At 35.8% G+C, this 12,478-nt stretch overlaps 1 protein-coding gene across 2 annotated transcripts in view; it reads left to right on the top strand.

Moving 5' to 3' along the window:
- The window catches only part of SRBD1 (S1 RNA binding domain 1), a 131,709-nt gene that overhangs the window by 30,406 nt on the left and 88,825 nt on the right, over positions 1-12,478 (top strand). For both annotated transcript variants that reach the window (XM_014951252.1, XM_014951253.1), the window contains exons 14-16: positions 3,281-3,438; positions 4,518-4,608; positions 5,662-5,769. In XM_014951252.1, coding sequence (XP_014806738.1) covers positions 3,281-3,438; positions 4,518-4,608; positions 5,662-5,769 — 357 coding nt within the window. The remainder of the gene's footprint in view (positions 1-3,280; positions 3,439-4,517; positions 4,609-5,661; positions 5,770-12,478) is intronic.

Genomic DNA, 12,478 nt, shown 5'->3' with positions numbered 1-12,478 from the left:
ATATTTGTTCGAGGGTCAAATGACTACCCCGAACGTGAAATTAAGGGCCAGGACTTAGGACAGTAGATCATGTCATTGATACAAGTGTTGAGTGAGAGACAGTTAGAGAGAAAAGAGAGGTCTATATTTGAAATTAAAAAATACAGGATATTATGTAATAGAAAGGACATACGTTATGCTCCCCCTACGCACCTGGCACTTGCAGTAACATTTCCTGTTACTATAAAAGTTTCTGCATATCCATGCCAATTTTAAACATGATTTCCATAAGGTGCACTTAACTAATAGCATGTGTTTAGGGGCAATTTTAATTCCTGCACAAGTCTCCCTTTGCAGGTGGACTGATGTGAATTTGCAGTGTGGGAGGACTTGGCCTTGTGGGCAATAGGGACCCTGTATCTCTGGGGCAGATGGGAAACTGGAACTTGACCTGCCTTTGTACAAAGCCACCAGTCCAAGAGGATTCAGCCTTCCCTTCTTTACAAGCCACTTTTAAACTTTGTTCCTATGCACGTGTGGCTGGTTGAATCTCTGTTGTGCGTGTATGTAGAAGATCCATATGGTTGTGAGGTGTAGCTATTTGCTTTATTGTCTCTGGTCTCTCACAAATGGCATCAAATTGTTCTGATGATATATGAGCTAGAATTCAACCAACACCTCTAGATGGAAGAAGATTATTCTGTGGCTTGGGTTATTTTTTGTTTAATTTTTTTAAGAATGGGAGAAGGATGCTCCAAGTCTCAATGACCAGGAAGTGAAATGGCAACTGAAATTCAGTGGAGAGGAGTGTAAAGCAATGCTTGCAAGGGGAAGTAATTCTCTCTTTATATAGAAATTACGAGCTCTGTGCTACCTTGACACTCAGGAAAGATACTTTGGCAATGTGGAAGGGAGCGCTACATAAATATTAAGAGCTCAGAAGGTAAGATTGTTTAAGGAATAAAGATAAAACATTATTAAGAGCTCAGAAGGTAAGATTGTTTAATTAAGGAATAAAGATAAAACAGAACCATTGATATAGCTGGCCCATATTTAGAATGTTATTGGTCATTTTGGTCTCCTCACCTTGGGCATAAAATAGGAAATGGAAGATTCATTAAAACTGGAAAAGGGGAACAAGGTATAAAATAATTTCTATTTGAAGAAGGATTGACTAGACTATGACTCTTCAGCTTGGAAAATAAAAGACTTAGAGATGAATGGCGTGTAAAGTGGCACAGGTTTCTAGGGAAAAAATTTTACTCTCTTCCAGTACAAGACCTAAACAGCCATAAAAATTTAAAAGAATCAGCTTCTAACCAAAAGGCTGTAGCTATTTGCAGAGTTTGTAATGGATGTGCAGAACTTGCTGCCAACAGACTACATAGATGCAAGAAACGTGCATGGGTTCAGTAGGAGACTGGGTAGTTGGACAAGAGATCTGTTACGGGCTACTAAAGAGACAAACCATGTCAAACACAGGAAATACTCTGGGCTGGAAATAACTGGAGGCTAGGATGAGATTGTGAGACAGGTCAGGAATACTAGTGCTGCTGTATGAGCTCCTAGGGCAGCTGCTTATAGCCACACTTGGAGACAGGGTACTGGGACAGAGGGACCGCTTGCCTGAACTACTGCAGCTATTCCCATATTCTTAAGTGGTGGCAATATACAGTGTGTGCTTATCGGTGCTGAGGGCATGTTGGAATTGCTAAGGAGTCTTAGGATGAATATATACCCTCTGACATCTCACTTTAAATCATGTCTGTGTTAATTTGGTACATTTGATACAGAACCAAAAAGCACGGGGGTGTGAGGGAGCCTTTTGCTGTTGTACGCTTCCTTAGAAAATGTTCAATCAATAATGCATGAAAGAGAATCTAGACAGTCTCTCATCTTTAAAGTGGTCTAGAATTAGATGAGGACATAACATCTCTTTCTGTACCACCGTGGGATGAGACAGGGCTGAGCTGGTTGTTTGCTTGGATCCTGGGCAAATTCAAGACAGGCTTCTAAGTTCTTCCACATCTGAATATTGCTCAGAACAGCTTTATATCCCATCATGTCAAATAGCCCTTATGAGGATTGTCTTTAAACTGTTTATAACCTGCTAGTCATGCATTGATTGACCTAAACAACTTGAGTAATTTCCCCTGCCCCATTCTTATAGGATTAGTTAAGTGGAACGCATGTCTTTTTTTTTTTTCTGTAAAAATAAACCCAGGTACTACTTTTTTTAGTGATGGGTAAAAGGAAAAGGAGAATAAGGGCACTGGTTACCCTTTAAGTTACATGAAGGCCTTACAGCATTCCTTTTGCCTAATTATTGTAGTTACTGACAATGTAATGCAGCTGAAAATGGCAATGAGTACCTGCAAAAGAAAAAAAAAAAATCAGCTAGGTAACAAATATTTGTGTCCCCATTACTTTTTCATTTTTGCTTTTTTTTACATAAGAAGCCATACCGTGACAAAAATACTTGTCCTTATCAGTCATAGTCTTACTGGCCACGTCTGACAAATAAGATACTGTGCATCTTGTGCGCCTTCACTCAACAAGACTGATGTGTTTCTCATAACATTCTGCAGTAAGTGTTCTTGTTTGAAGTCATCAAAGTCAATCCTTGCGGTACTAACTCACTTCTCTCTGTTGAAGAACACGGAAAAGAAAGGTAGGGACTGTCATGGCCCCATCAGCTTTCTAGCTTCGTTCTGAGGAAGCAGAATACCCTCCTAGAAATATCTCAAGTCTACACACTTCTGTGATGACTGTTAAATAATGTATTCAGTAGATGAAATTAAATGCCTCATGAGTCATGGTGTCTTAGCAATTAATTGGATAAGCCCTTCCAGTTTCTCTCTAGTACCTCTCAGCCTAAATGTTCTTTTTTTTTTTTTTTTTCCCCCTGGGTAATGATTTTTCTCCAGAACTGGGAAACTATGAAGAATTCAATCCATGCTTTCTTCAAATCCACTTTTTTTGCCATTAGGTATCAACTTTGACGGGAAGCTGTTCTTTGCTAAAAATTATGAGTTGATGTTTGAATGTTAGTTGGTATGTGTGCATTCTTATAGATGTATCTGTTATACTCTTCATGTTGCTTTACTTTCTTAGAAGCAGATTGAGATGGTCATATAGCTGTTCATTCTTTTAAAAAAAGTGCCAAAAACTTGATTGGAAGTGTAATATTTAATTAAAGATAATGAAAACATGATTGGAAAAAGCCTTACAACTTTGGGGCAATTAAAAAGTGCATTTGAAAGCTAATTCAGGGGAAAATGTTTCTTGTTTTCATCCTAAGATCAAAGTTGACATCTGATGCAGAGAAAGAATCTGTGATGATGTTTGGGAGAAATCTCCGGCAGTTGCTTCTGACCAGCCCGGTGAGGGGCCGTACTTTGATGGGAGTTGATCCTGGCTACAAGCATGGCTGCAAGTTGGCAATTATTTCACCAACCAGTAAGTTTCAATTCCAAATATTTTTGCAAGGACTGATAAAAATATATTAATTTAGAGGAAAGAATAGTTTCAAATCCCTCTTTATCAAGTGGGGGGTGTTTTTGTTAAGCTTTCAGTGTTTTCCATGCAGCCTGTCATGCAAATTCTTTTCTTCAGGCTTATGGTTAATTTTCTGGCACCTGGTCTCCTTTGGTGTTACTACTCCTTTCTAAAATCAATTTTAAAATCCCTTCTGCCTTCCTGAATACAGGTTCAAATAGTTGTGCTTCTCAGTAGTTAGCAAGGAGAACACCTGAAGTTTTTACTGTTGAATAAAGAATTTGAATTTAAATACTTTCTGTAACTGCTTTTTTCATGGGTATAATCTTGTATGTCTGGACACTTTATCAGCCGTTTTTGTTTAGTAGTATGTGTGTTAATATGAGAAGTCAGAAACGTTGTGTTTGCAGAACTTTTTAGTTCAGTTTTTAGACGGATATAGAACAGAGCCTTTCCATTTCATTCTAGTCTGATCTGGGGATACATACCTCTTTAGGCCCATGTAAAAATGTAAGCAAAGATGTGTTCTTGACACGTATTAAAATGGCAGTAAAGGTAAGGTAAATGGTTATTAGCTTGCATTGCACAATAAGCTGTCAGTACCAGTGAATACAATTATTTCCCAATGTTAGAGATGGGATGATGGCAAGAGCTGGCATTGGAATTTCAGAGCTCCTGGACTGTAAGTCCTGAGACTGCATTCCTAATTTTCATCTCTCTCTACTGGATCTGTAAAATGTACTAGACTAGAGCAATAAATTATTTGCAGTGAATTGCTGTTTTTCTCTTTGATAATATAATACACTTTATTTGCCTAATATGACTCGTTGCTCCTTATTTGTTACTTGGATGTGTCCCCAGGAAACGAGAATATCTAACAACTTGTTTTGCTTTGGCAGACAAAGCATCTTTGTCCTCTGCCCACCATACATTTCTTCTAATTGGATGCAAAAATAGAAGGGAGAGACAGCTTATTAAGAAACTTTCTTTGTAAATCATTAAATTAACTTTAGTTATGGCTTTGCCTTTCGTTATTCTAGGTCAGATACTCCATACTGATGTCGTTTACTTGCATTCTGGTCAAGGATTTCGTGAAGCTGAGAAGATAAAGAGGCTTTTGCTACAGCACAAGTACGCTAAATAAAATTCCTTTTATTATTCTTTCTTACCAAGCATAATGAAAATCTTCAATATATAAATACTTTTGGGTGAAATAAGAATTCTACTGACTTACCTGGAATTACTTGTTTTTAATGTAGTTCAGAGGTTATTTTTCTTTTAGTCTATGTTCATGCTTTTATGCTATGTATATGTTAGAATAATAAGAAATCAAGCCATGGTTATGACTAAGGCTGCATGCTAATAATGTAATCCCATAAAGCTCAGTCAGTCCATTTATTTTTAGGAATAGAAACTAACATTCAGGTAACGAATAAGTTTAGCCTCACTGTTCCTCCTCCTCTAGCCCCCAAATCAGTCATTGATCTTTCCCTGTTCCAAAAGCCATATTTAGTTTTTGGAAGAGTTTTATTAAGCTAATGAAATTCTGCTTAGATAGATATCCAGATGGACTTGCAAGTAGGGGCAGCATGATTAAAAGGTTATTGTATCCAACTGTTTTGGGATGCCCTGTGGACAGACAACTGGTCCACTGAGTCAGCTGCTGAACTGCCACAGCACACAGTCCGGTTTGGATTTTAAGCATTAGATTGGGTTTAAACAAGGTGATTTGCTGGCTGACTGGCTGGGGCACTCAGAGGCAACCACCTCGCAAGCTGTTGCAGACTGTGATGTTCCCATTAAGGAATTAAAATTCTGATGGCTTTGGCTTCTGCCCTTTTTAACAACTTATAACAGGTGAGGGAAATATGAGGTGAAAGGGTTTGAGGACTGTAAGTAACGTTACATTTCTCTTATGAAGCATCATTTTTGGTTTTTCTGCAGATATTACCACTGCTCCATTCCATTACAAATGAGTGAAAATTTTGACTCATCTCTTGAATTGTCACATGGAAAATCTATTAAATGCAATGTGATATTCCTAGAAATAAGTTCTCATTAAGCCCAGGCCTTGCGTTACATAAAATAAGATGTATTGGTCATTGTTGTGCATTGAATGTTATGTATGAAAAAGTCTGAAAGAATAATTAAGAGTAAACATTCATCTTTTTACCTCACGTAAAGCTGTAGCACTATTGTGATTGGCAATGGCACGGCCTGCAGAGAAACAGAAGCTTTCTTTGCTGACTTAATTATGAAGAAATATTTTGCACCACTGGATGTTGTTTATTGGTAAGATTGCTTTGCTTGCTACCTTACTCATCTGTTCAACATATTTTTAACTTACCAGATAGCTTTAAATGTAGGTGGTTTTTTTTTTTTTGAAGTGTTTCTTTTTATTGCCTTGTCTGTCTTTTTTTGAGTCAAACTTGACACATCCTTCTAGCCAAAGGAAAATGGCTGTAGCTCTTTGGAGCATGACAGTAGTTCTCCTGAGTCAGTAAGACAGGCTCACTGAAGCATTTTATTTTCTCTTCCTGAGGTTCACTCTGTTGCTATTATCATTGTAACAAAGTATGTGAGAATAGCAGCTCAAACAGCCAAGGACATGTGTTTGGCATTGTGTGTCCATTTATTGACAAATGAAGCTTAAATGCAAATGATAAAGCTTGTGTTTTTGGACTATGTCATGGAATGCTTGCTAATCCCGAGTATTAAGTGGTCTGGAAATAAATACTCTATTAATACCTAGCAGAAAGTAGTGAAGGTATTTATCCTCTTTAATCTTCAAAATTTTATCCGTTAGTTTGTTGAATTCAAACTGAACTATTCTGCTGTTGCTTTGGATGGAAATTTTACTGTATCACTTTCTTTTCTCCCTGTAGAGCTGCTCTGTTTTTTAATTCACACAATTATTTTTTAAAGCATTTTGGTGGTTTACCTTGGATTATCTTTTGGGCTGAAGTTTAACAGCAGTATTTATTTTTCAGTGTCTTAACATACTGAACTACGTTACCTAATTTTTTGAAAAAATTTTGTCCTTTATCTGTTCAAACTACAGCATACATTTCATGGAGCTTTTTCTCCATAGGTTAGGAAGTTGTCTTACAGCAATGTTCCACAAATATATTACTACTACTAATTTATGCTATCATTTAATTGTGTTAGTTCTTTGTTCCTAAGATTCCGAAGAAAATTGGCAGCAAAATCTGATACTTAAATCTCCTTTTAATTTCAGGAGACGTAGTAGGGGTTTCTGATCTTAATTATTTTCAAAGGAAGGAAGCTGGTCAAGTTTCTGAAGAATTAGGCATCCTCTTTCCTGAATCCAACTCAAAACCAGTGAATTTTTAATGACTGTAGAGAGTGGAAAACACTTCATAATGTGTGGTTTTTGGCAAATGTTTAATTTCACTGTTGTTCACTTCATATATTTTAAAAATCCATTACATGGACATAAGTGATATTATTTATTTATTGATCATATGCTGCAAAATGTAAATAACTGTTTAGCTTACACAGGAAAAAATTATTTATATAAGATTGTGATGCATGATTTTCTCACTGTTTCCCTCTTTTGCTTTAACGTTTTTTTCCAATGTTTATAGTTCAAGATTACAGAATTCACAAAATAATTAGTGGTATTGATTATTAGTATTGATATAATGCTACCAATTTCTTAGAACTTATAAAAGCTCTTGCGAAATAGGAATTACTATAAATGCTCTAAGGAAGAAGTAAGGTTACCAAGTTGGTTGCTTTTTCTAGTGACAGATAATCTTCTAACTGTTCACTTTTTCTGAAATGTGATTTCTGAACGTGATTTTCTGAAACGTATTTCTCAGTAACAGAAACAAATGATGAGTCCAGGCATCCACTCCCCCACTTCTGATAATCCAGTGAACTGCCTGGAATTTATATCAGTCTGTGTTAAAAAAGAAATGTGGTACCTGCTAAATGAGGAGCAATTAGTACAGAATTAGCATTTGAGCAACAGGTGACAGTAGGCACACATTGTGAGAGCTGCTATACCTCTTGAGGGAAACTATGAAAGCTGACTTGGAAGAGTGTGCTCTGCTGATCCTCTGATTTTGTTTAAATAGAAAATGTTTCTCAGACCATGTGCTCTCAGATGACAAAAAACTTTTCTGTTTCCACGTGCAAAGTCTTCCCTTGATTGTGTCATTTTCTCATGATGGGGCAAAATGAGAGCTTTGTTTATATATAGGCTAAATCACAGAATGACGTGGGGTTGGAAGGGACCTCTGGAGATCTAGTCCAACCCCCAGTCATATCTCTAATCAGTTCTATGGAAACCTATGGTATGCTTTTGGATCAAGTAATGTTTATAAATTGTTTTTCAATTAAAAGCTCTAAGAAACAATTCAAGTAATGTTAGGACAATTCATTTTTAAAGACCTGCTTCAGCAGGTTGCAGTTGTAACTAAAAAATAGATTTACAAATAAATGTGTTTCAACTGAAAAAAAAAAACAACCAAAAAACCCAAACAAAAACCCAAACAAAAAAAAACAACAAAAAAACCCCCAAAAAACAAAATAACAAACCAAACAAAACCCACCAACAACAGAACACAACAAAATCCCTCCAGTACCTGAACTGGAACAGAATGAGCCAGTTCCTGCTAACATGATAGCATTTCCCAAGGATTCAGCTTCTCGCAGTGATACACTGAGCTGCATGGATGTGGAAATCCTTGCCCAGCAAAACAAAACCCAGTTCATTGCTGTGTGCAAGTTTCAGAGAATTGCCAATTGTATTTGCATTTACTATCTTTTTCCTTAAAGGAATAAAAATGTAAAACGGCTTGGCAGATGAGGCTGGATTGTTTTATAGTGCTTTAAAAACAAAATCCCAATCAACTTCTAAAGCTGTCATTCAGAAAGGTGGCTGATAGAGAGGAACTACAGACTTCAGCTTCCTTGGCAAATAAAACTTGTAATATGAAACTACTTAATTTTTTTGTTAGAAGAAGTGGAGAATAGGATCAGAAATGATTATAAAAAAAAATCTGTTCATACTTTTGTGACTACTTCATCGTCTGGAATTTGGATCATGTATTTCCAAGGAAATGAGATAATAATAGAGTCTGTTACTTTAGAAAGAAGGTGTGTGCAGTTGATGCATGCACAAATAATCTAGACAGGTACGGACTCTAATGAAGGTTAATGATAATAACCAACTGAACCCTTAATTGATTGCACGTATGTGCAGTACATTCTGAAATAGTCTCTTTACTACTAAAGTCCTGTATAATAATTTCAGAATTGTGCATGAAGTTATTTCTTGGCTTCGTGATCTGACTCTAGCGAGCCCTTAACTGTAGACTTTAATGAGAACACTGTTTCATCTTTTTTTTTTTTTTAAGCTTGTGTGGCATGAATCAAAATAACTGATTCTCACTTTAAAATATTTAAGTTGTATCAGTATCAAAAGAGACTTCCAAAATAATTTTCTTCATTTCACTTTCTCTCAAAAACATCACAATTTTTTATTTGATGACTGTTTTGTCTTTTTTTAGTGCTAATAAATATAAGAAAAACAAGCAATTAAAATAACAAATCCTCAGCAATGGCAAGTGCAAACTTTTTATAGTTTAGTGAAGATTTCCAAGAGAAGAGAAGTCAGAGAAGACAGTAGTAGGAAATGGGGCATATGGCATGATTTTTTGTGTGGCTTTAAAACCTCTCTGGACTCAGTTTGACAGTTTTTGATTTAAAGCAAATATTTTTAGTATTTTTGTAACCAACATGCTTTTAGATACCTACATCCAACCTAAATAACTGCAGGACTTACTGCTTTTTTTTTTTTTACTGTAGTTTCCCTTTTAGAGCTATGTTTATTGACTTAGATTAGGACTGGACTAGAGCCCAGAGACAGTCATATCTAGTCTTCAAGTTTTTTGTTACAAATCAGTTTTTGTTACAAGGTTCAATAAATAGTCTTGATTATTTATGTTAGTTCTATTGTGAGTTCTTGCCAAAGATACATTGTATTATAACCAAAACAGATGTTCTGTTTTAGAGAAGTGTATTTGTTTTAACAGGACCAGAAATGTAAATTAAACAACAGTGCGTTCAGCATTAACATGGCAGATGATGAACTTTTAGGATTTCATTGGCCTTTTTGGATTAAATGAAAATCTTGGAAAAATATTTCAGGAATCTCATTCCGTGTTTCGATTACTGCAACTGTTTTTCTTTGATTGCTGGTGGTTGTAGACATCTTGGAATTGAAAGCTTTCTGAATGACAGGTGAGCTGTGCTAGAGCAGGACAACACGAACAACTCAATCATCGTGTTTGGAAAAATAAAATCACAAATTTTCTTTCAGCCTCAGTGGTTTCATTGTCACAGTATAAACATTGTTACTGGCCTGACTTTTCTTATGAGCTTCGTAAGTTAATGCACACTCAGAATAAAGTATTTCAGGTCATATTTAAAAGAAAGTTTGTTAGGTATTGTGAATTGTTAGTAGTTTTCATTAAACAGTAAAGAATGCAGCCAGGCAAGTATATTTTGTTTTTGTTGTTTTTTAGATGTCTTGGTGTTTAATTTCTGTTATATTTGGTTTTAAACTTGATACAAAGTCCTTTTCTGCCACTTTCAGCAAAAACTTCTATGCCTCTTGAGGCTTTATAAGCAATGTAATTAATAATTTATTGCTATTTAAGTTCAAACACTTCTGTACTGTGACAAATGAGGGAAAGTCTGTAATGTCTTGTAAAGTTCTCATTGGATTTTCTTTAATGTTTAAATTGTCTGCTTTAGAATACTTAGAAATGTTCTGCTAAGGTAGAATAGGACTGTTTAATACCTTTTGAAGTTGGACCTTGGTGGCAAGAAATTGATTTGAAAATGTTTGTTCTACAGGATTTTAGGTCCACTTGTATTTTATAGGTGTCTGCACATGCTTTAAATATCCTTTTCAATTTAAATGTGTGTTTTATGTTGTTGAGTATCTACATTATACTCTCTCAGCTTTAACAAATGCCACTTTCAAGTTCCATGCCCTTACATTTCTAATGTTACACTAGCTTAATTCCCATTACTTTTCTGCTTCATAGCACTCGCAGTTTGAAAGGGACCTAACATTCGGGTTCACATTATGATAATTAGGTTTCAAAGCAGTGTGGGGGGATTAAGATGTCTGAAGTCTAGTTGCCGAATAAAGTTCAGAACTACTTGTAAAACTTGTTTGAGTGGTTAACAGAAGTGGTTTTATTTATTCAGTGCTCATGCAGCATTAATCCGTATTTCATCAGGTACCCACAGTGCTGTAACTCTAGATATGACCTTGGGACTTAATTTACCCCATCTCAGTTTTCCTTATTAATGTGCCATGAAAGAGGTACATGAAAGATAGCCAACATCAAAGCACCTTTTCAAATAAAGTGGTTGATATGAATCCTCTGGTATTTAACACTGTCTGTCAAATGTTTCAGCTGGTTTGCATCCTTTTACAAGCTATTGCTTGCTGCATTAATGCAGTTATTTCAAGTCTGTTGAGAGTACAAAGGGAGGTAGGGATATGGGAAACTTTATTCCTATTTCTTTTTGATTATATTTTCTTTAAGCTGTTATTTTTGTCTGTTAAGCTATATAACTCTATTGATGACACATTTATGTACAGACACCTACACACCTTAGGTCATTAGGTGGCTGATACAGAAGGTAAAAAGTAATTTGGAAAGTTTTGGCAAAAGGAATACATACTTAGCGGAAACAATGCACATATCTGAAATGTGTGCTGAAGAACCTTTGTTCTGCTTTAATCTTTTTCAAGCTCTAGTGGAGTCATGAGAAGTCCTAAACAATGAAGACATAATTTGAGGAACAAACAAGTTTAAAATGTGCGTGAAGGGGACTTGTCAATGAAAACAATTTAAAGTATGTAGTGATTTCCAGCCAATCTGTTTTCTGTCCCTTACTTAAAAGTTACTTTCTGTTGTGATTCTCACACCTGAGTAAGAACTCATGATCATGCACACTTCAAATGAAAAATAATTTTGTGTATATTTGTATTTACAGGAGAGAGCCTTGTAAATTGGGGCCTCACTCTGCATAGGGACTGCTGCTCTTAGACTATTCATAACTTTACATAGCAATTAGTCTATTGTTCAGCAGAAAATAAAATCTAGTAAGTGTCTGCGTTTAAAATAGCATCCGATATTGGTTCCTGGTGCCTCCACAGACTGGTATCTACGTTGAGCTGAACCCATACTATATTCAAGAGAGAAATTCAGGTGTCATCTTAGATTTTGAAGCAGTCCAAGAAAGAAAAGATTCCCCTCTGACTCAGCACTCAGCTCTTTTATTTATTTTAAAAGTTTGCTGTAGACAGGAATACCATCTCTAGCCATGTTTTTCTGAGGGGAAGAAAAGAAATGGGTAAGCAGTAAAGATACAGCAGGACAGGAAAAAGAAGATAATAATTTCTGGCTTGTATTGCATGAATTTGAAACTTTTTAAAACAAACTTTATAAGCTATACACTTGACGTAATTGTGGAACACCATCTACAAATTCTGTTTCAGAGAAATAAATTCCCAGTTTTTAAGATGAGAACAACAACTAATTTGGGACTATGTCAATGGTTTAAGAGACTATGAATTCCTTTAAATTCAAAAAGATTAAGATATCTGTGGAGTCTAGACTCTAGCAATCTGAAGGCAGGGGGTCAGGAAGTAAATGTAACCAGCGAAAGAAATCTAAATCTTGAGGGAAAAGTCCATTTTTCCAGAACACTAGGACATGTCATTTGACTTGGTTCCAGGGCAATCTATGGGAAAACAGTCTTGGGGAAGAGAGGAAAGTTATTCATGCAACTTCTATTTCTTCTTTTTCCAAGCGAAAATCATAGTAACAGTAATACTAAACAGTGATTTTAAAAGTGACATGTTCTCAATGTGTAAATCTCTTTAGACCTTTAAAAGATACTAAACATACAAAATTACTTCTGACAAATTAGACAAGATTTTAGG

Source organism: Calidris pugnax, unplaced genomic scaffold (assembly GCF_001431845.1).
Source record: "Calidris pugnax isolate Ruff unplaced genomic scaffold, ASM143184v1 scaffold24, whole genome shotgun sequence".
NCBI classification, from domain to species: Eukaryota; Metazoa; Chordata; class Aves; order Charadriiformes; family Scolopacidae; genus Calidris; species Calidris pugnax.
This window is presented reverse-complemented; position numbering and strand designations above follow the sequence as displayed.